The 25,101-nt window shown below is 40.8% G+C and overlaps 1 protein-coding gene across 1 annotated transcript in view; it reads left to right on the top strand.

Annotated features, from left to right (window-relative positions):
• scp2a (sterol carrier protein 2a) overlaps positions 1-25,101 on the top strand; it is a 99,510-nt gene that overhangs the window by 12,445 nt on the left and 61,964 nt on the right. Inside the window, exons 4-9 of the mRNA XM_041208596.1 lie at positions 2,411-2,542; positions 4,594-4,658; positions 9,212-9,338; positions 11,061-11,124; positions 14,219-14,305; positions 16,167-16,317. Of these exons, the coding sequence (XP_041064530.1) occupies positions 2,411-2,542; positions 4,594-4,658; positions 9,212-9,338; positions 11,061-11,124; positions 14,219-14,305; positions 16,167-16,317 (626 nt within the window). The remainder of the gene's footprint in view (positions 1-2,410; positions 2,543-4,593; positions 4,659-9,211; positions 9,339-11,060; positions 11,125-14,218; positions 14,306-16,166; positions 16,318-25,101) is intronic.

Raw genomic sequence — 25,101 nt, 5'->3', positions numbered from 1 at the left:
CCTCAGGGAAGTTGAAGACATCTACGCGAGTCGTGAGAAGTATGGTGAGATAGAAGCAAAAGATGATTCCAATGACTTCAGTGACTTGTGCTGGGCAGAGAGGTTGAGGGAGGGAGGTCGAGTATTTAAAATGGGCCAAACACCGAAGCCAAGGAACCGGAATCAGTTACTATGGCAACAACTGCACCTCGAACTCTTGGCTCAAAATCTGTTTTCATATCAAATAATCAAGGCTTATTAACAGTTTGCTACTAAGATGTAATCTTTATCCAACCAGAAGCACTCTGAGACCGAGTCGACCAAACACCATTTAATTGTGTAGGAAATGCGATGCCCCATTCGAATCACTGGCGCACATATCTGGTAACTGCCCATTCGTTAAGAATGCTAGAATAAAAAGGCATTTAAAATTTTGGATCGCTTGCAGCATTTTGTCTCTGGACATCCTACCTGGAACCAAGACTCGTTGTCAAGAATGGGACACTTCGAAAACCTGGCCTAGTGCTCGTATGTGATGATGAAGTGGTGGTGGTGGATGAGACAGTGAGATATGAGGATAATAGTAACCTGTTGGAGAAAGCATGGGGTGAAAAACAGAGAAAATATCAACATCTGAAAGACGAAATACTGGAGTTGACAGGCAGCACATGCATCAGCTACTTTGGATTCATCATAGAAGCCAGAGGAAAATCATTGGAAAAGAACAATAGGCTCATGTGCTTCCTTAAAATCCATAAGTATAAGGGCAGAATCTTCTGGCTGGCATGCAGGTGGCAGAGCCCACACGCCAGCGCTTAAAATGTTTCGCACTGATGTTACGTGAGCATCCCAACGTCAACGCATGGCATTGCGTTATTTCGGTTAGCGGGCGCGCTATGCAGTGGGACGCGCGCCCGCCATTAATTAAAGACCTTGTTAAGGCCCTTAACTTGCCAATCGACGACGATTTTGAGGGACCTGTGTGAACTTCGGGCCCAATGGGCAGGCGAGTAGGTGGTGTTTTTACAAAACTCTTCCGGTGGCGTGATGAGATTTGATAGCGGTTTTAAAAACGTTTAATAAAGTTTCTGTTTATTTCATTAACATGTCCCATCTCGTGTGACATTTTCACACGAGGGGGACATGTTAATGAATTTTTTATTGTTCTATTTTTTATATTTGCCAGCCTTTCAGCGATCTTCCTGAGGCAGCACTTTGCTTCAGGGAGATGTGCGCTCTTTCACGTGAATGCGTGAAAGAGCACACTTTAACAGTTGGGGAATGCACCCACCCCGCCCCGCCAGGCACAGGAAGCGCATAGCGCTTCCCGTTGGGCAGCCGGCTGGGTGAGCCTGAATTGGCCCGCCCACTTAAAATGGCGGCAGGGCCCATTTCGGCAGTGGCGATCGGCTGCCCGCCCGCCGCCAAGCCAGTGGGGCCCGCCCGCCCTTCAAGGACAAATTTCTGCCCTCAGTCTTTTGCCCAGCTTATCTCAAGATTCAGGACCTCTCTGATACTTGAACTCTTACAAACCTTTAGCGACGAGTGATCGAGAATCATCACGCATTGTCCTGCCTGAAATGAAGACAATGGCCCAAGATGGAGAAAAGGATGTGCGCATGATGCAGGTATTGTATTAGTCCAGGACAGGTACAGATTGACACCTGAAACCTAGGGGCTGGGTTTAGTGCTTTGTTGGATTTGGTTATTTGATCAGTAATGTTTAGCTAATTCTTTTTGGCGTTACCTTTTTCTGTGGGGTGGCTGCATGCTTGTTATTATCACTAGGTTAACTGAATTCAGCTTTTCCTGGGTTGATGTAGGTAATTAATAAAGGTGGCAACATGATCAGATGATGTAGCGAGGATAGGTCTTCGGAATACTAACTATGTGAACGGCTACCTGATCACTCGTACCTTTTTGGGACAATAATCCATGTTTCAGAGCTCTGAGGAAGAGTCATACGGACTAGAAACGTTAACTCTGTTTCTCTCTCCAGAGATGCTGCCAGACCTGCTGAGTTTTTCCTGCATTTTCTGTTTTTATTTCAGATTTCCAGCATTTGCAGTATTTTGCTTTTACATTGTAATTATAGATGTTTACAGTTGTCAAAGATTTGCATGCTCTGTTAATATGTTGCTTATTGATAGCCTGGAGTCTTTGATTGGAACATTTGACGAGATGGAGGTGAGTTGGGGATATAAACATTCCATTGGTCTTGTGGTATCCTAACGTGAGCAAGTTTTCTAGTCAAAAATTTCTTTTGGAAAGTGGAAGGGGGTGCCATGAGGAGAGAAGGCATTAGCTGAGATGATTAATTACCACATTTATCGTATGTGTAATGCTCTTTTTAGTCTTAAATTTAGTTTATAGTAGGGTTGATTAACTCCAAGTCTAGGAGTAATGATTTTCTGTCATCCTGTTTATGAAGGTGATTCGACCTGTGGCCAGCGTGCAATCTATCACAGTTTAGGAACAACTGGAATACCCATCATTAATGTTAACAACAACTGCTCCACTGGTTCAACAGCCCTATTCATGGCCAGGCAGCTGATACAAGGAGGTAAGCCAACACAACATATGTGTGAGAACCACCAGAAGCCAAATCAAGTATAAGTGTAATGAGCTGCTAAGTTGCATTTTTAAATTGAAATGAAGTGCCAGTTTCTGATTGATTAACGTGGTCTAGAAGGGCTGGTTCAGAAGTGAGCTTCTTATATTAAAAAGGGCAGAATTATTCCTTGGTGGCTATTGGCACCATATTATGAATAAATTTGTACTTGCTCCCCACTTCTTAATGAGAATTATGGAGAAGTAGCAGGACCGTCTATGGTAGGAGAGGAGTCTTAGCATCTCCCTATGGAAAGGTAAAATTACCCTGGATAGTCAGATTGATTCCTTCCACCTCCTAGCAACCAGCCAAGCATGGGATGATAGGCCATCAGTTAAGGTTTGGGATCAAGCTACCCCACCCCTCCAACATCAGGTAACAGAGATATGATTCCATTTTACCTTTCCTTGGAAAAAATCAAAATAGTTCAAAATCAAAATCAAAGGAGTAATTTGACAAGGAATTATTCAATGAATGGCCTGACACTAGGAAGTTCTGAGGAAAAAAGGGACCTTGGCGTGTGTGTCCACAGATCTCTGAAGGCGGAGGGACATGTTAGTGGGGTGATGAAAAAGGCATATGGGACACCGGCCTTTATCAATCGAGGCATAGATTACAAAAGTAGGGAGATCATGTTGGTGTTGTATGGAACCTTGGTGAGGCCACAGTTGGAGTACTGTGTGCAGTTCTGGTCGCCACATTATAGGAAGGATGTGATTGCACTGGAGGGGGTGCAGAGGAGATTCATCAGGATGTTGCCTGGGATGAAACATTTAAGTTATGAAGAGAGGTTGGATAAACTTGGGTTATTCTCGTTGGAGCAGAGAAGACTGAGGTGCGACCTGATCGAGGTGTATGAGATTATGAGGGGCATGGACAGGGTGGATAGGGAGCAGCTGTTCCCCTTAGTTGAAGGGCCAGTCATGAGGGGGCACTAGTTCAAGATGAGGGGCGGGAGGTTTAAGGGAGATGTGAGGAAAAACTTGTTTACCCAGAGGGTGGTGATGGTCTGGAATGCGCTGCCTGGGAGGATGGTGGAGGCGGGTTACCTCACTTCCTTTAAAAAGCACCAGGATGAGCTCTTGGCACATCATAACATTCAAGGTTATGGGCCAAGTGCTGGTACATGGGATTAGGTAGGTAGGTCAGGTGTTTCTCACATGTTGGTGCAGACTCGATGGGCCATGCACTCTTCTGCACTGTGAGATTCTGTGATTTTAATATTTATGTTAATATTATAGAAGTTGTCCTTCTACAATTACCATAATTTACCTCCGGGTTTTCATGTTGACTAAATATTAATATTCTGGTATAGACAGCTATTCTTTCTCTATGTTAACCTGTCTTATAGATAAATAACTGAACACGGAGCAGACTGTCAGAGAACCCACCATACTAGGAGTTAATTCTTTTTTAACTATTGGGCAATGTTGCTGTCATTCTCTTCATTTGCAGGACAGATTGGCAGGAACATCAACCCTTTAGGAGCTGCTGCTCCTGTAATTCCAGCTAGTGGTCTTTCTGAGCAACCCATGTAATGCATCTGAAGTGCAGCGTTAACATTTAAATGAGCTAAACTTTGCATTACAACATGAAATTGGCTAACTTCACAACGTTGAAGAAGCCATAGTCCGTTCATGACTGTGTTTAAAGTACATTATCAGCCCCTATATCTAAAGAAGGTAGACATGTCAGAACAGTTTTATAAAATCCCTCTATTGCAAAAGGTCCTCATCCTCTAGTGACTTAATGAAAAAAAAATTTTTAAATGTTCTGAGAGATAGAATACTGCAAAAAATGAATGACCATGATATATGAATATAAAAAATTAAACGCTTTAAAATGATGCATTGAAAGCTTCAGGATAAAATATTAATTGTTGATCTTCACTAAAAGCCAAGTACTATGCAAGTAAATTTTAAGTTGACTGAACTAACTCAGTGATTCTTATTCCTGTCTGTCTTAAAATAGTGTTGCAATTATGGTTTTTTACGTCTTTTAAGGGCTGGCTGATTGTACTCTAGCTTTGGGATTTGAGAAGATGGAAAGAGGATCACTTTCTTCGAAGGTAGCTGAAATATTTTAATAATTTGACATGGAATTTGGCATTCCCATAAACTGATGCTTTGATTTGAAATATTAAATATTCTGTAGTCCACTTCAGTACAATACTGTATGTACTAAACTTTAATTTCTTTTAAATATTTTCCTCTCTACCTCCAATGATTTCCTCTCCCTTCATGAAGACATTGATCTTATAGTATCAGATCAATTTTAGTACCAAATGGATTGTGCCGCTCCGTACTGCAGATATCGTAAATTATCTACACTTTCTCTGTACCCTTTTAATATTCTTCTTCAAATGTTTGATATAATTCATTCTTTAATTTTGTAAGCTTCAATAGCCACCTGTAGTAAATAATTCTATGTCGTAATAATCCTTACATAAAATCATTACTACAACCACCACTAGCAACCCCACCCTCAACCTTGGCTTGAATTGCCAAATCATTGAGTGAAAATGATCTTTAATATTTTCTTTCAAACTTTCCATAATTTTAATACTTGTAATGGGTGTGTCTTTTTTTTCCTGCCTTAAATGAAATGAACCCTTTTGTAAATCTCTCCTGATGACAACTGTATTTCTCACTTCTGATATCTCTGAGTGAATCCATTGAATTACATAGAATATACAGCCTAGTTAGTTGGCCTAACTAGTCCATACCAACGTTTATGCTTTGCTCAAGCCTCCTCCCACCCTTACTGATTTAATTCTATCAACGTAACTCGCTCTTCCCTTCTCCCTCATTCTTATCTAGCTTCCCCTTAAATGTATCTTTATTGATTGCCTTAATTATTCTGTGTGGTAGCAAGTTCCACATTTCCACTACTGGGTAAAGAAGTTTCTTGATTTCTTGGCTATTATCTCATATTGATGGCTTCTAGTTTTGCTCTTCCCAAGTCTTCTCTGTTAGCTATATCAAAACCTTTCATAATCTTAAAGACCTCAATCAGGTCACCTCTCAGCCTACTCCTTTTTATCTATAGAAAAATGACCTAGCCTATTCATCCTTTCCTGATGGGTATAACCTTGTAGCTCGGATATCATCCTTGTAAATCCTTTTTTACACTCTCTCCATTGCTTTTGTGTCCTTTTTATGATATTGGGTCAGAACTGTACACAGTATTCCAAGTGCGGTCTAACCAAGATAAAAGCAAAATACTACGGATGCTAGAAATCTGAAATAAAAACAGAAAGTGCGATAAGTTAGCATCAGGTCCAGCAGCATCTGTGAAGAGAGAAACAGAGTTAATGTTTTAAGTTGAATATTACTCTTCTGCAGAACACTAACACCTGGCTTAACCAAGGTGTGGTACAAATTCAGCATAATTTCATGAATTTTTAATACTAGCCTTTAGAAATAAATCTTAGCATCTGATGTGTTTCTTTATGGCCTTATTAACATGCTCACTTCTTTTAATGAGTTATGTATTTGTATACCCAGATACTTTTGCTCCATTACCCCATTTGAGGTTCTTATTTTCCAAGTGTTATTTACGATCTTCCTGCTTTTCGGCCAAAATGTAATACCTCACACTTCATTATGTTGAAAGTAATTTGCCAATTATATGTGAATTGTGCAACTTTATTGACGTTGGTTTGTAATTTGTTGCAGTCCTCCTCGGTATCGATATCCCTGCTCCTCCTCAATTTGGTGTCATCTGCAAATTTTGAAATTTTATTATTGATTCTAAAATCTAAATCATTAATATTGTTTTTTGGTGTTATCTGAATGAGCTGGAACATTTTCCCTGTATATCAGTGGTTACAATTTTTTTTGTATGAAAGTGGCTTGGAATTTTTTGTATATGGATGGGTCATTGTTTTTTTTTTCTAATCATGGTCAGCCCATCAACTAGCTGTGTTGTATCTTACCCCTTGCTCCAAAAGGTTGGACACCCCAAGTGTGTTGGTTATGTCTTTATTTTTATATGCAATGTCTCAATATATAAAACTCCATCCCTAATTTGCCTGTCTGTGGCTTTTTCTACTTGCAACCCTATTCTTAAAGACCTGTTATCTGAACCTTTAAGTCCCTAGGTTTCTTTACCATTGTGAGAATATTACCAATTATCTAATGCAGTTTTGAAATAATTGGAGTTAAAGTGGTAAAACTATCTTTCTTTGTCGATGCAAAATGAAGGTCAGATTAATTGTCTGCAGGACTAGTTCAGGGTGATCGAGGAACAGCCAAGATATCAGTTTTTTTTTTCTAATCCTGCTAATTAAATTGTACATGATAAAGGCATTAACAACTCTTTGGAGTGTAAGCATCTGTTCATCAGTGTCCTTTCCATTATTTGCCATGATTATCTTCTTAATCACAGACGATTGAAGGACTATCTTCAGACGATTTTCAGCTGATTAAATAGTAGAGAATTCTCCATAAACTTTCTTTCTGGCAGTAAATCTGAACTTTGAAGATTGAACTAAGATTTGTATTTCCAATTTATAATTTGCAAAATGCATGTCTACGACGTGAGAAATCTGTTCCAATCCAATATTGTTTCTATCTAACCGTAAGAAATCCTTGTTATAAATAAACATCGTGGACTGTTTTCAGTTTTATCCTCCTTTAAGTATTGTGCTTTGTTTCTAATGTTTTAATGTGTTTACATAGAATTCAACCTGCAAATCAAGTTATTCTTGTTGGCTTGTGCAAATTAAATATGGTATCTCACTATTTTTAAAGAAGCAGGAGAATGTGGTGGGAATCCCATGTTATCTTTATAGTATTCCATACTACAGTTACTAATATTGGGTGTTCTATCCAATTTGCAGCATGTACACAGTGTAGATTTCAATTCATAGAGATTTGTCTGCATATGGAAACAGTCGTTTCGCTCAAATCATAAGGCAAAATCTTTGGGAGAAATGTCCTCTTGTAGTATACTGCATTCTTGTTCGGTGTTCCATCTTCCTTAATTTGGTATTGCCAGCAGGATTTGATATAATTCCACCTATCCCCATGTTCAGATCATTTATATTTATGGAAAATGAGAGAATTCCCTCTGTAAATCCCGCTTGCATCCAACTAGCTGCATGTTGCCAATCTGTGAAACTTCCATTTATTCCTATACTCAGCTTTCTGTCCATGGATCATCCATTTATGCATGCTGCCACGAGCTTTAATTTTCATAATATGTCTCTGATGTAGCACTTCATTAAACACCTTTTGAAAGTCCATTTATGCCATGTTTAATATATTTCTTTTATCTATTAATTTCTTCTAAAATGTGATTCAAATTAGTCAAGCATGACTGTCTTGACTGCCCCTAATTAAGCTATACTTCTTTAATTGTGATCTCTTGCTGTTTTCGTACCACTACATAAGGCTAACGGCTTGGCCTAAATAGCCAAGTGGTTATGGTACTGGGTTTGTAACCCCAAGATCAAGAGTTCAAATCTCACAATGGCAAACTATGAAACAATGTAACTTCATCTGAAACAGATGGAAACGGGTTTGTACTCGAAAGAGTTACATAAGGCTAACTGAGCAGGTTTATCTCATTGCTTATTTGATAAGGATGTAACATTCACCCTCCTTAAGCCCTTTGATATAATTTTGAAATATAATGCTTCATTCCTCCTGATACTTCATCTCTAACCTCCCTCAGTATAGATCATCCAAAACTGTGAATTAACTTCATAAATTCCACTAACTCTTTAATCCTATTTCTTATTCAGTACTGATGTTTATTAGTTACTCCTCCATATTCCCCTACGGTACTCCTGTACTCCTTCCTTCACACCACTATTAAGTACACAGGCAAAATACTTGTTAAGCAGCATTGCAGTTCTTTCATTTCCCACTGCAAGATTGCTACCTTCATCTCTCAGTAGCACACTCCTTCCTTGATAATCATTTCTTTATAAGCCTTTCAAAAGTCTCTGCTGTTAACTTGTAGGCTAATCATCTTTTCTTTTATCCTAGACCCTCGGATCTTTCTAATTCTTTCCCTTTTTGATATTTCTTTTATTTTTTTCTTCTTATTGTATTGTATTTATTTTTGATTTCGAGAAACTATTTTTACCTGGTTCCATTAGGTATAAGTAACATAGCCTAAAACTTAGAGCCAAGCCTTTCAGGATTAAAGTTAGAAAACATTTCTCATGCAAAGGATGGTAGAAGTTTAGAACTCTCTTCTGCAAATAGCAGTTGGTGCTAGGTTAATTATTAATTTGAAATCTAAGATTAATAGATTTCAGTTAATCCAAGGTATTAAGGGTTCTGGGCCAAAGACAGGTATATGAAGTTCGGTCACAAATCAACCATGATATCATTGAATGGTGGAACAGGCTCAAAGGCCTAAATGTTCCTGTCTTTCTTTCTATATGTATGTAGAGCTCCAGCTTTTGGCACAATTAATTTACTCCTAGTTGGAATTTTTAAAATCTATACCCTATCCAGTTAGCATTTAAATGTATCCCACTGTTGATCCACTATTTCATCTGCCTTCTTTTCTGTCCAATTTATCTGGGTGAAGTTGAGTTTCCTCCCTCTTGAATTGTACTGTGTTCTTGTATGGAGTCTGAGTATTTACCATTTGCGTTTTCAGTACACTGACCGGACCAATCCCATGGACAAGCACTGTGAGGTGCTGAATAACAAATATGGAATTTCTGCAGCCCCGATAGCACCACAGTTATTTGGAAGCGCTGGCAAAGAGCACATGAAGAAATATGGTACTTATAACTAACGTTCCTGTGCATATGTCATCCGTTTCAATTCAAGCGTATTTAAAGTCATGACCCATTCTGGTGTCAAGCTTCTTGAGTGTTGTGGGAGCTGCACTCATCCAGGCAAGTGGGGAACATTCCATCACACTCCTGGCTTGTGCCTTGTAGATGGTGGACAAGCTTTGATGAGTCAAGAGATAAGATACTTGCCACAGGATTGTTAGCCTCTGATCTGCTCTTGTAGCCACAGTATTTGTATGTTAGTCCAGTTCAGTTTCTGGTCAATGGTAATTCTCAAGATGTTGATAGTGGGGGATTCAGCGATGTTAATGCCATTGAATGTCAAGGGGCAGTGGTTAAATTCTCTCTTGTTGGAGATGGTCATTGCCTGGCACTTGTGTGGTGCGAATGTTACTTGCCACTTGTCAGCCCAAGCCTGGATATTATCCAGGTCTTGTTGCATTTGGACTTGCCCTGTTTCAGTACCTGAGGAGTCGCGAATGGTGCTGAACATTGTCTAATCATCAGCGAACATTCCCACTTCTGACCTTATGATGGAAAGAAGGTCATTGATGAAGCAGCTGAAGATGGTTGGGCCTGGGACACTACCCTGAAGAACTCCTGCAGTGATGTTCTGGTCTGCAGCAACCAAAACCATCTTCCTATGTGCTGGGCATGACTCTAGCCAGTGAGTTTTCCCTCTTGATTCCCATTGACTTCAGTTTTACTAGGCTTTCTTGAAGCCACACTTAGTCAAATGCTGACTTGATGTCAGGGGCAGTCGTTGTCACCTCTCCTGGAATTCAGCTCTGCAGTTCATGTTTGAACCAAGGTTTATACGAAATCTGGAGCTGTATTGTCTAGCCAAAACCCAAACTGAGTATCATGAGTAGATTATTGGTGGGTAAGTCCTATTTTATAGCACTGTTGACAATGCCTTCTGTCACTTTGCTGATGATTAAAAATAGACTAATTGGACAGTAATTGACCAAAACAAAAACAGAATTACCTGGAAAATCTCAGCAGGTCTGGCAGCATCGGCGGAGAAGAAAAGAGTTGACGTTTCGAGTCCTCATGACCCTTCGACAGAACTTGAGTTCGAGTCCAAGAAAGAGCTGAAATATAAGCTGGTTTAAGGTGTGTGTGTGGGGGGCGGAGAGATAGAGAGACAGAGAGGTGGAGTGGGGGGGGTGTGGTTGTAGGGACAAACAAGCAGTGTTTAAGTAATTGACCAAATTGGATTTGTCCTGATTTTTGTGGATAAGGCATACCTGGGAATTTTTCCACTTTGTAAAGTCACTGCAGTGTTGTAGCTGTAGCTTGGCTCATGGTGTGGCTAGTATGGAGAACAAGACTTCAGTACTACAGTCAGAATGGTGTTGGGCCCCGTTGCCTTTGTTGTATCCAATGCACTCCGTTCCTTGATATCACATGGAGTGAATCCAATTGCCTGATGACTGGCATCTATGATGCTGGGGTCTTCAGGAGGAGTCCAAGCTGGATCATCCACTTGGCACATTGTCAATTAAGTCCTGTTCTAGGCACTTTTGTTATATAATATTCTAGCTCATGACAAACTTAATTGAGGAAGCCTCAAGTTCATCTTGAACAGAAATCTTATGGTTGACAGACAGTAGTCTTTCATTCTACTGACCTGTATTGGATTTGATCTCAATGTAGTGCATCACCCAGTCTCCAGTACAATTTGTCTTTTTGTTTTTAATACAGGTACTAAACCAGAGCACTTTGCCAAAATAGCTTGGAAAAATCACAAGCATTCAACAAATAATCCGTGAGTAAAGTTTTGCTTGTTTTTCAGTCAATCACTGACAGTGATATTTGCATTATGTTTGTTGAGAAATCAGGGTGAAGGGCCAAAGCCCATAGCACAGGGTACCATCAAGAATGAAAAGAGTAAGGAGTTTTGTAAGACCAGAAGGTTGTAGAAAAAATGAGGGAAATAAGGAGTTCAGGAATTTCGGATTCTTGGAAAGAATGAGCTAGAGCAGGAAGCTTTCTGATGAATATTGGTATTTCCAGTTTTAAATTTTAAGAACAGATTTTTATGGGATGATGAGGAGGAGAAATACAGACACTAATTCTGCTTTTGCTTTATCTCCAGTGTTTGAATTGATATGGCTCAGGCCATTGGCCCAGTCTGTTCTTCCTTTTAGCAGCAAAAGAGACAGAATGGCAACTGGCCCGCTAGGGTAGAAAATATATCACTAAATCATTTGTAATCTTCTGTTCATTTCTATTATCCTTCTTACTTGCGACTTTGCAGGATTACAGTTTTATAGATTTTATGTAAATATTTTCTCTGCAGAGTTCAATAGTCAAAGGATTAAGCAAAGTACCTCATATGAATCATTTTATCTTTTTGCTTTTTATCTTGTATTTGTGTCACCTCAGAATGTTTGAATTATTGATGTTCTATGTGTATGAAGCAGTTGCCATGTAAATATATATGTAGTTGATCAATTTTTCTGTATTAAAAGGGAATTAAGGGATATGGGGATAATTTTGGAAGGTGGAGTCGAGATAGGGAATCAACCATGATTTTGTTGAGTGGTGGAGCATGCACAAAAGTGCCAAAAGGCCTACTCCCACTCCTATTTCTTATGTCCTTATGTTCTTAGCAATTGAACTTCTTTGTGTATTGTGTGCTTATTTTTGATATTAATTGCTTGATTGCATACACTTTTGCCAGCAGGTAGTAGTAATGCCAGCTTATGTTTTTTTTACGGTGTGGCTGAGATCCTGGAGCCAAGAGTTCTATATACCCATCGATTTAGCATAAAATGTAAGCAGAGAATATCTCACTGTCCAAATCCAACATGACACAACTTCCTGTTTAGTCACTCCAAACTGTCAGAGAAGCTTACTAACAGAACTTTTGGTGGTCATTTTCAAAGATATAGTTATGTATGGTTAATTGCATACAGGATTAGGGTAACCCAGAAGCATTTTCTGATGTACAGGAGTTGCCCTAACCTTCAGCTCAAGTCTAGGAGTGTAAGAACATAACAAGCTACTCTCGTGAAATTAATTCTGCTACTGGCTTTGGCTTCAATAGGAGTCTCTAAAAGAGCATAAGAAAGCAACAAGTAAAAGGACCATTTGCTTATCAAGTCAATCTTTCAAAAAGCATATACATGTCACCCTAATTTGGACTATACTCCATATGTTATGTCCCTGAGGGAAAGTTCTGCTTAAAAAACTTTGATTGCAAAACAAAACTGCAAAATACTTGTCCACTCCTCCATCTCAATGATTCGCTTCTGGTCTCTTGTCCCCTACAGACAACAAGGCCACACTTTTGCTACTGAGGTGGGTAGCTCAAGTCGTGGAATTTGCTGACTCAGTAGACCCGCCTCAGTTTAAAGGGCCCCTTCACACACAATTTTCAATCCAGGAGTTGGGGTGGGATAGAGTCAGGCCCGCTGTCTCTGGGAGTGGATCATAGATAGCCACGGGGGCAGGCGAGGGCTGAGGCCGGCCTGGTTAGAAGGCCCACTTCAGTTCCTGGGACTTTTGTCCCAGTTGTTTTAGAAGATATTAGGCCATCAAGCCCTCACGCCTTACCCCTTACACTCTGTCATTCCCCCCACTCCTCATACTCCCTCCATGCCAACTCATGCCCCTTCTATGCCACCTTGCATCCCCCATGCCACCTTCATAACCACTCACCCAGTATCTGTGGGAAGACCTCAGGAACCGTGTGGAGATGAAAAAAATTAAATTTCTAACAACCTAATAGAATTCTCGATCATACACGCTTGATATTGAAAAAAAACCCATTCATGAAACCTATTCAAAGGTTTTAAATCCCCTCAAACATTCAATCTGTTATAAAACAAAGCTATATTCAGTAACCACATCAAAGGCAGCTAATCATTTAATGGCCTTTCTGAACTGTCCATCAAAATGTGAACTCAGTCCCCCTCCTGGTGAGATAAGTACTTTTGTAGTTTTTGAAACTCGGTCAAGCATTCATAATGACCTCAACTATAATAACATCCCTTGGGAAATGTCAATGAAAAAACTATTGAAACTGCAGAATAGATGCAAATGGGTTTTTTTCTAATTGACACCAGATTGCCTGACAATCAAAGCATTTGAGTGGAGGACTTTTTAAACTGTAACTGACAGCTCCAGAACTTTTTTTTCATCTTTAATGGGCTGGGGATTTTAAAAAATCTCCAGATCATGATACTTAAACAGGCCTTATCCACCCTTCACAAGCATTTACTTTCACTCCATAAATCATGACTCCTACACTGCAGGTTAATGCGCTTGGAACAGCAAAAATGGGGTCAGTTTGAACTCAGCACTAATTTAACATGACCCTGCTGAGTTCAGGTTTGCCTTCTGTATGATTCACACCCCGTCCCCTTCCTCCACTGAAAAAATGGGATCTGTCAGAAATGGGGTGGGACTTCCGCATCTGGGTCACGCTTGCCATTTTTAAAAGTCCCCAGAGTTGGCTGACCCTGTGAAAATCCGGTCCTAAGTCCTTTGTTCTTCCTCCCATACTTCCCTCTCACTCCAGAAACAGGAGGAATTGTTTCTTTGCCTGGGCCCATTAAGCCGAGGAGTTCATGATTCATGAGTCATGATCATTGATGGGGCAAAAGTAAGAGGAAACAAATAGTAATACGATAAAGCATATGTACATTGAAATTTTAGAAAAAATATATTCTACAACACCACCCGTATTTTTTTGGCCTGAAACTGAAAATTTAAATTTCAAGTGGCTTTATCTTAAAATTCTAAAATCAAAGCAGCTCTGTCCTGTGTTTAAACTTGGTATAATGTATAAAAGTGAATTTTCATGATTTGTTTAGTTCATCTGAATGATAAATAATTGTAGTTCATTTGTTCAGATATTCTCAGTTCCAAGATGAGTTCAGCCTTGACCAGGTGATGAAGTCTCGTCAGATCTTTGAATTCCTGACTCTCTTGCAGTGCTGGTGAGAATGGGGTACTTTTCAATTTGCACATTTAAAGAAGAAATTCTCAAATGCAATTCCACTAGGCAAGAGCTGCTAAAAGTACAACTTGGTCCATTTGTCTCCTAGCCTTCCCTTCAATAGAAGACTGCTTCAAGAATCTCTGAGCCTTTATGAAAAGCCCGCCTAGCTGTGGAATATTGACTAAGCCAGGACTCAACTGTGTTCCTTTCCCTTTTTTTCCATAAGGAAAGATAAAACAAGAAGACACTATTAGGTGTTAAGTGGAAGTGATAGGAAGAATTGGCAATTCTATAAGTGCCTTTTAATGATCTCTGAACATCCCATAGTGCCTTATAATAATGAAGTACTTTTGAAGTGTAATCACTGTTGTAATGTAGGGAAATACAGTAACTAACTTGCGCACAATTGGGCCCCACATACTGCAATGAGATAAATCACCAGAAAATTTGTTTTGGTGATGTTGGTTAAGGGATAAATATATGGGTGGAACACAGAGAACTCTTCTTTAACAAATAGCACAGGATCTTTTCCTTCTCCCCTGAAGGCAGACATAGTCTCCATTAAAGTTCTCTTCTATTAGATGGCACCCCTTCCATTGCAGCACCATCTCGGTACTGCACTAGTGTAAACTTTGGTACTCAAGTCTTTGAAGTGACTCCAAGACAAGGGGCAGAACATTGCACTTGTTGGGCAGGTGTCGAACACGCGTAAAATGATGCGCGATGATGTTGGACGTCATTGCGCACTCGTGTGATATTTTGGTTGGCGGGCATGCACGGGAGTCGGCAGTGCGCCCTTCGACAATTAACAGGCCTGCTAAGGCCATTAAAGTTCTAAATAAATGAAACTTTCCGCTGCCCGTCCAACGGGATGAGGTTTCGATCAGTGATTTAGAAAATAAAATAAAATTTTTTCAAACTAATTTCTAACATGTCCCTGCTCATGTGACAGACTCACATGAGGGAACATATTATTAACATTTTTAAATTCTTTATTTTTTTATTTTCAAAATGCTTCAGCTCCCCGAAGCAGCTCTGTGGCCCAGGGAGCTTTTAATGCGCGCACTTGCGCTCCTCCCGCCCCCCACCCAGGCAGTGTGGAGGTTATCACGATGGCTGGCCATTAATCTGCCGGCCAGCATGAAATCATGGTTGGAGCCCGATCGCGGGCAGCGGTCAGCTACCCGCTCCCGGGTCAGCCCGCCCGATCACTGGAAAATCCTGGCCAAGGTTGTTACCGTTGAGGCTGCTGAAGCCTTGGGGTTGCAATGAAACAATAGAGCCATGTCTCATTGCTCCATAACACACTGTGTCAGACAAAGCTGTCCAGTTAAATTCATTTTGATATGAATATGAAAGATAAACAAGCTATTGGTCTTTTCTCAGTGTTATAATATTACTAGGAGTGACTCTTGAGAGATGTTCCTTGGGGACATTTTAACATGCCATCGGCTCTTCAAGGGATCATTGGGTTAAAGCGTAATATTTGTAAGCCAAAACTTTGAGATGGAGGGTGTGGGAGGTGAAATCAGTTGTGGTGGTTTTTATTATCCAGTAACTTCTGCGCTGCACTGTGCATGCATGTGTGATATAATCAGTGATGTCCTTCGTGCTTTGATACAATTATCCATGGAACATATAAGGGATGATCACTCAGGATAAGGTACTGGTGGGCTAGCAGAACCTGATAATCGATACACTGGTACAATTCGGGACTGGAAGGGAGAAGTTGAAGTGGAATAAAGCTTTTTTATGTACATTTTTTTAATATTTGGGCACATATGTATCAATCAGATTAGAATAAGTGGTGAAGCTGTTCCTCTTTTTTTACCTTATTTTATAAAACTTTTCTTAAACAGTCCAACATCTAATGGTGCAGGAGCAGCTGTTCTGGCGAGTGAGAAGTTTGTACTGAGACATGGCCTGGAGTCTAAAGCCGTTGAAATCCTTGCCCAAGAAATGATAACTGATTTGCCCAGCAGCTTTCAAGAAAACAGCTGTATAAAGGCGGTAAGATCTTCAGTTAAACTCCAAATGAATTGTGTATGAAAAAATGTAAAAATAGCAGAGCCCTACATGTTCAATTAGGACAACATTTAAGGTTTTAAATTATATTTGTTTTTGCCAGGAATCAGGATGGTGATGTAATTTTTAGTCTTATAACTAAAGAGATAAATTTTCTTGTACCTAATTATTTTGTTTAGAAGATGGCAGAAACAGGGGAATTTATAATGGGGAACAAGGAAATGGCTGACCAACTTAGTACATACTTTGATTCTGTCTTCACAAAGGAGGACACAAATAACATACCAGAAATTTTGGGGAACACAGGGTTTAGTGAGAGGGAGGAACTGAAAAAAATCCAGTATTAGTAGGGAAATGGTTTTGGGGAAATTGATGGGATCGAAGGCTGATAAATCCCCAGGGCCTGATAATCTACATCCCAGAGTACTTAAGGAAGCGGCCCTAGAAATAGTGGATGTATTGGTGGTCATTTTCGGAGATTCTATAGACTCTGGAACAGTTCCTGTAGATTGGAGGGTAGCTAATGTAACCCCACTATTTAAAAAGGAAGGTAGAGAGAAAACAGGGAACTATAGACCAGTCAGTCTGACTTCGGTAATGGGGAAAATTCTAGAGTCCATTAAAAAGATTTAATAGCTGGGCACTTAGAAAACAGTGGCAGAATCGGACAGAGTCACATGGATTTACGAAAGGGAAATCATGCTTGATAAATCTACTGGAATTTTTCAAGGCTGTAATTAGTAGAGTTGATGAGGGGGAGCCAGTGGATGTGGTTTATTTGGACTTTCAAAAGGCTTTTGACAAAGTCATACATAAGAGATTAGCATGTAAAATTAAAGCTCATGGGATTGGGGGTAGTGTATTGAGATGGATAGAAAACTGGTTGGCAGAGAGGAAACAAAGAGTAGGAATAAATGGATCTTTTTCCAAATGGCAAGCAGTGACTAGTGGGGTACCGCGGGGATAACTGCTGGGACCCCAGCTATTCACAATATATATATTAATGATTTAGATGAGGGAACTAAATGTAATATCTCCAAATTTGCAGATGACACAAAGCTGGGTGGGAGGGTGAGCTGTGAGGAGGATGCACAGATGCTTCAGTGTGATTTGGACAAGCTGAGTGAGTAGGTAAATGCATGGCAGATGCAGTATAATGTGGATAAATGTGAGGTTATCCACTTTGGTAGCAAAAACAGGAAGGCAGATTATTATCCGAATGGCTATAAACTGAGGGAGGGGAATGTACAATGAGACCTCATACACCAGTTGCTGAAGGTAAGCATGCAGGTGCAGCAGGCAGTAAAGAAGGCAAATGGTATGTTGGCATTCATAACGAGAGGATTAGAGTACAGGAACAGGGACGTCTTGCTGCAATTATATAGGGCCTTGGTGAGACCACACCTGGAATACTGTGTGCAGTTTTGTTCTCCTTATCTGAGGAAGGATGTTCTTGCTATAGAGGGAGTGCAGCGAAGGTTTACCCAACTGACTCCTGGGATGGTGGGACATTGATATGTGAGGAGAGATTGAGTCAGTTAGGATTATATTCGCTGGAGGTCAGAAGAATGAGGGGGGATCTCATAGAAACCTATAAAATTCTAACAGGACTAGACAGGGTAGATGCAGGAAGGATGTTCCCGATGGTGGGGGAGTCCAGAACCAGGGGTCACATTCTAAAGATACGGGATGGACCGTTTAGGACTGAGATGAGGAGAAATTTCTTCACCTAGTGAGTGGTGAGCCTGTGGAATTCGCTACTACAGAGAGTATTTGAGGCCAACACATTGTATGTTTTCAAGAAGGAGTTAGATATAACTGTTGTGGCGAAAGGGATCAAAGGATGTGGGGAGAAAGCGGGAGCAGGCTATTGAGTTGGATGATCAGCCATGATCATGATGAATGGCAGAGCATGCTCGAAGGGCCAAATGGCCTACTCCTGCTCCTATTTTCTATGTTTCTATGGGTACTGTGAGCCTACTGTTTGATGGAATTGGTGCAAGGCCTGAACCATCTGCACAGCTGGGCCACATTTGAATAATGTCAGCGAGCTACCAACCCAGAACAAGAAATTTCCTTGCTCCTCTGGGAAGCCGAGCCAGAATTAGAGCTCTTAAAGTGAGTGGATGGAAGGGTTCTGAAGGACTGGAAGTGGGGGATAGGGTGCTGAAGTATTGGTGGTGAAGACGGGGGAGCACTGAAAGACTGGCAGTTGGGGGCAGGACACTGAAGAACTGACAGCAGGTAAGAAGAACTGGCATTGGGTTGGGAAGCACTGAAGGACTAGCAGCCGGTTGGGGGGGCACCGAAGGACTGGCAGCAGGTTGGGGGCACTGAAGGACTGGCAGCAGGTTGGGGGCACTGAAGGACTGGCAGCAGGTTGGGGGCACTGAAGGACTGGCAGCAGGTTGGGGGGCACTGAAGGACTGGCAGCAGGTTGGGGGCACTGAAGGACTGGCAGCAAGTGTTAATTATATGTTAATTGTACTTAGTTGTCTGCAGGCGGTAGCCATTAACTGAGAATTTGCTTCTCTTCCTATAAATGGAAACAAACAGAAACTGTGGTTGTTGGGTTAGGACCTCTGTAAATAAATGCTTATGAAAGTGTGTAAAGATTAGCTCCAGTTTTATCCTTCACCCCTTGGCTTTCTGGAATAGAACAGCAGGTGAAAACGTTTTTGTGAGGCCAGGAAGAGCATCGCATTACCATACACCCCATTTTTAAAAAAACTCTTATTTGCTGTAATTTGGGTGGCCTGTAGCAGTCCATTTAGGGCCACTGGTTAAATAGCTGTATAACAAAGATGAATAGGCAGGGTAGGGCTGGTGTAAACACTGCCCATTGGTGCCTGAAATTGTTTTGTGTCCTTTTTTATGCCCTAGAACACAAGAAATAGGATCAGGAATAGACTGTATGGTCCGTCAAGCCTGCTCTACAGTTCAATACAATCATAGCTGACCTTGGACTTCAACTAGGCCCCTAGTTTTCATGGCTCTGTCTAAAATAAGTGCTCCAGCTGCCCATTTCCAGAACTGGATGGAATTGGCGACTGGAAGATTGGAGTGGGAATAGAGAAGCAAGTATTGCACTGTTATTTTCCCCACACTACCACCTTATCCCTGCCAGGAATAAAAATTGGTGCCAGCATTTTAAGAAATATAACTGAACTTTGGATCTCCCAGGGCATGCACGACTGAATGATTCTACTCGTAACATTTAGTCCAGCTGCTAATTGTCCAACTGGAAATTAGTGATACCAATTGTAGCTCAGTTTGTTGAAAAGTGTGTATGCTGTAAAGACAGATTGCAATGGGGAAAGATGAAAAGTAACTGACAAACCATCAAATTACCATGAATTAGAGTCTTGCATTCACAACAGTTCAGTAAGAAACTGAAAGCAATAGACAGTTTAAGAATGGAAGCTTTCAGCAGGATGCTACCCAAACAATTAATTTGCTGATTGACACATTTCCAGAATTTCACTACAATTAAGTTTTCTCGTGTCTCTTTCTCACGTATGCATAGACTGGTTGTAATTATTGCTACATTCAGCAAGCATGACAGAATATCTACAGAAGAAGAAATAGACTCTTGGCAAGTTTGAGATTATTATTTGCTTTTTGAAGAAATGACGCATCTCGAATAGAAAATGTATGATTGGCGTTTGATATTCCACCTGGGGTGCCAAACACCATCAATATGGTAAGAAGCAACAAAGAAGAAAATTGTGGGAAGTAGGGGAGAGTGAAGTAGTTGACCATAGTTTATAGAACAATTGAGTTAGAATAGAAGACAAAGTGATGACCTTTGATTTTCAATTCTGAGAATGCAGGAAAGGCAAAGAATCTGTAGGCTAATACCAGCCTGGGTGATTAGGTTCAGTTCCTATGCAGGCCATTAGGTGGGGATGTCTTACCATGAAGAAAAATTAATAGCACTGTATGAATTGCAGAGCCACTTCAAAAAGCTGAACTGTAAGGAGCATCACTGCCACATTTGTCACGTAGTTAAAGTCCAATGTTATCCTTTTTAGCAAGTAACAGCATTATGTTGTTCTAAGGAGCATTAGCCTGTTGGTTTGACTTCAACAGTGCTATTGGTTTCAATCGCTTAACAGCGATATATTAAAATATGCAGATTAAAAGGAAGAGAGTGATGTACTGAGTGTGTCATGGTATTGGTTCAGCAAGAGGCCAAGAGGTGTAGTCTTTCTGATTTAGCAGTCTCTCTTGGGTCATGGTGAGTTAAAGGATATATTTAGAACAAACTACCAGGGCAATGATTTACTATGATTTGAATAAGTAATTTTTTTCTTCTATAGTGTTCTATAAGTTTTATTTTATATTTTGGGGCTAGAATTATGTGACTGCATTTCCATTTTTGCCAAAGTTTTGCATCTCTGCCTTGAGACTATGATGTTTGTGTAGTTATCTATTTGATATAATCTTTTTTGTTAAATATCCAAGACCCAAGATAGAAGAAAGATGTCTGAGGCCCTGTGTCCATTGGAGGGGGAAGTGAAGATGGGAGCAAAAAGGATGTTGTATCAGGAGTCTGAAAGTGACAGTGGGGGATGATGAGATGTGACATTTGTGGGATGATTGTCATGGATACAGAGCTAATGAAGATGGGGTGAGGGATAGCTGGCACTGAGGGAAAATTACAGTTTTTGGGAGAAAGATCCCTGAAATTGGAAAGGGCGGAAGTAGTTTAGGAGCATTGATTTTCCAAGACCTGCCTTCAAATTCCTGTATTCGATTTAAGCTTTTGGTTATCCCTCTCTCTATGTCGTTTTTTGACTTGTCATCATTTTTTTAAAATCATGTCTTTTAGGACATTACTAGATTAAAAATGCTAAATAAATGTAAGTTCATGTTGTTAATTGCAGGTACTTACAATGAGTTTTCAATGAAATGTGCCCTCTACATACCAAATCTAACATATTGTTGATAATATATTTTATTGTCTTGTGAGATGTATGTCACCATTAGGTTTTTAAGAATTTGTTCTTGGGATGTGAGCGTCGCTGGCAAGGCCAGAATTTATTACCTATCCCTAGTTGCCTGTGAGCCGGTGTGGTGAGCTACCTACAACTGAGTGGCTTGCTAGGCCATTTCAGAGAGCAGTTAAAAGTGAACCGGGTTGGGAGTCATACGTAGGCCAGACCGGATTAGGACAGCAGATTGCCTCCTTTGAAGGACAATAGTGAATCAGATGGGCTTTTATGAAAATCCGGTGGTTACATGATCATTATTAATGAGACTAGCTTTTTATTCCAGATTTACTAATAAATTGAATTTAAATTCCCCCAACTGCCATGGTGGGATGTGAACTCGTGTCACCAGAGTATTAGTTCAAGCCTTTGGATTATAAATCCAGTAACATAATGAATATGCTCCCATCTCCCTTATCAGTATCTATGTACCAACCCTTGGCAAACTCTGATGAAATCAAATATTAATTCTATGAATATCCAGAACATATCATCTCACATGTTCCTAGTAAGGACAATCTCATGATCATGGGTGACTTCACCGCTCATATAGGAGTTGACATGAGCATTGTCCTGAAAGGTTGGTAGACATGAAGTATTGAAGTACAACACTAATGGAACACAAAACAAAAACAGAATTACCTGGAAAAACTCAGCAGGTCTGGCAGCATCGGCGGAGAAGAAAAGACTTGACGTTTCGAGTCCTCATGACCCTTCGACAGAACTTGAGTTCGAGTCCAAGAAAGACTCTAATGGAACACTGCCACTTAGGATGGTTTTAAAAATATGTATTTGACCATAGACTGCCAGACAAATAGAAAATTACGTGGATATAGCCAAACGTTGGCATCTGATCAGCTGCATACTGGTCCACCACAGAGTTATCAGACTGGGAACATTTTGTATTCGAGCAAAATCCACAAAATGGCCCAGATCTTCCGGTCTCCGGATGGTCATACCCCGGAGATGCGCTGGGGGATCCCTCGAAAGTTCCAACGAAAGGACTCCACAGGAATTGCCTGGAAAGTTTCAGCTTCTGATAGACAATTCCCCTGCATCCGGAACCCTCCAAAAAGTCTCCAACTCTGCGTTAGAGTTGGAGACATCGGAGGATTCCAGTTACTTACCTGGATAGTTACCCAGGAAATATTAGACAAAGAAAAACCATATCTAACCCCTAAGTAATTATACAAATGACCTTCCTCCCTGCCCCTACCTCGACCCTCTGGCTCCCCGCCTCGACCCTCTGACAATTCCCTCCAACTCCCCCCGACCCTCCGACTCCCCTACCCAACCCTCCAATTTCCCTACCCAACCTTCCGACACCTCCGCCAACCCTCCAACACCTCCCAACCCTCCAGTTTCCCACCATCCCTGCTGACCCTCCTGACCCCGCCCCCCCAACCGTCTGATGCACCTCCCACTCTCAGACACCCCTGACCCGACCTCACCACTCTACCCACTTACCTTACTCACACTCATTCACTAATACAGTGAAAAGCTATTTAAGTGCCTCCAAAGCTTTTCACTGTGTTAGTGAATGAAGACTTACTAAAATTTTATATTTTTTTATTTGCTAATGTGATGGGGGGTGTCACTGGCTAAGCCAGCATTTATTGCCCATCCCTAATGCCCTTGAGAACTGAGTTGTTTGCTAGGCCATTTCTGAGAGCATATCAGAGTCAGTCTAGAGTCACATGTAGGCCAGACCAGGGAAGGATGGCAGAGTTTCTTCCCTAAAGGACATTAATGAACCAGGTGGGTTTTTACGATAATCAGCAATGGTTTCAGGGGTCACTATTAGACTTTTAATTCCAGATATTTTTTATTGAATTCAAATTTCACCACCTACCATGGTGGGATTCAAATCCCCATCCCCAGAACATTACCCTGGGTCTCTGGACTACTAGCCCATTGACAATGCAACTATGTGGTACAGCTGGTGCCGTAAAAGGGAGTGTTGCTTGGACCCCCACCTCCCTAGCACCCTCGATGATCCTTCCCTACGACGATGGGCTGCATTTCTGAAGAGGCCCGGGTTTGGATGTCCAGGCCAGAAATGCGGAGCTCCAATGCCGTGTAAAGAAAATAGGAGTGGAGTGGCAATCTGATGGTGATGCCACTCCTCGGAAGATTCGGCCCATTGTTAATGAAATTGGTAAATCCTTGCCTTATCCATAAACTTTTTCTTTAATGGAAGTATTTGGTGTAAAGAAATATTAGTGAAATTAATACTCTTCACAGACACAAGAACCTAGTAAAGCTCCTTGAGATTACAGATTGATGGTACTGGGTTTCAGAAAATAAAAACAGCTGCGGCACTTAAGTTTTTAGGCCTAATGACAAAAGGAAGATTATTATTGAGAGCATATTCATTATATTAATGGCTGGCTTTATCTCTGTCCTTTTTGGACACAGTTGGTATGGATTCTTGTTTTGCCAGCTTGATATATTTTTATTCCCAAATTGTAGGGTTATCTATAACTGATCAAACTATTATTAATTTGATCAATTATAAATCATGAATATCCTAATTGCTGCAACACATGGCTAAGTAAGATATTAGACAAATGACAAGCTCACCCACTCAGAGGCCCAGGAGCTTGCCAGTTCTATCAGCGTACACTCATTACTAAGTCAATGACACCTGCACTGGCTCAGACACACTCATCAGATGGATGACGGTCATATACCCAAAGACCTTCTGTAGGGTGAATTGGCCACTAGGTCGTGGACATCCATACTTCTGCTACAAGGACACCTGCAAGCAAGGTATGAAGATGACCGACATTGATACTAACAACTGGGAGACAATGGCTGACTGCCGTGACTTCTAGAGGCCAACTGTTTGAAAGTGCATTGGAAGAGGCGAGCAGAAGTGAAAAGGTCAGCTGGCCAAGACGAGGGTCCAGAGAAAACAGAGACCAGCGAATCGTGTGTGCCTTCTCAGCCACTGTCTTCCTCTGCAGCAAATGTGGCAGAGACTGCCATGCCAGAGTGGGATACCAGAGCCACACCAGGCACAGAGTTGACCACCACAGCACAAACCATCGTCTTCCTAAATGGAAGGCTGCCACCAGTGCTGCCACCATCAGACAAGTGGTATGAGGAATGTGATCTTTATGTAATAGTGATGAATGTAGTTTTATTTTTCTTCCACTGTGCAAGCATTTGTGGAGCTAAATTTTGGCTGAACCACCTGTAGCGTTTTAAGGGTGAGAAAGAGCCAATTGAGGAATACATATCTGATTTATGATGTGTAACATGTATTCCACGTAGTTCTTTTGAAGATAATCTTACCCAATCTTGACAATTATAAGCAAATTCTACATATGAGATTTTCAATTGTGAGTGTATGTAAAACCTCACGTCAAAAATATAGTGGTTAAAACAGTGAGCTAGAATTAGAGTTCTTGTTTATTCATACTAGATTTCATGTGCTATTCTGGCCAGGATTGTCTGGCTATTTTACAGTCTAATCACTGTATGATCTCATTGGTGACTGGAAAACTTGTAAAATCTGTGTGAGTAAAATGATTGAATCGGATTCTCCCAATGGGTTTAGTTGGTAAGTGCATCATTCATTGTAGAACTCAGCCATTTAGACTCTTGTACCTCATTTGAACTGAGCTATCTAACCATAGCAAAGGTGGTATCAGGGCTGTGTCATTGGAGTGGTACCCATGGACTAGATAGGAGAAATCAGCAGATTTGGAAGGTATATATGCATATACCATGGGCAAGTATGCGATTAGGCTTGATGGAAATGCCCTTA

Source organism: Carcharodon carcharias, chromosome 16, assembly GCF_017639515.1.
Source record: "Carcharodon carcharias isolate sCarCar2 chromosome 16, sCarCar2.pri, whole genome shotgun sequence".
Classification (NCBI taxonomy): domain Eukaryota; kingdom Metazoa; phylum Chordata; class Chondrichthyes; order Lamniformes; family Lamnidae; genus Carcharodon; species Carcharodon carcharias.
This window is presented reverse-complemented; position numbering and strand designations above follow the sequence as displayed.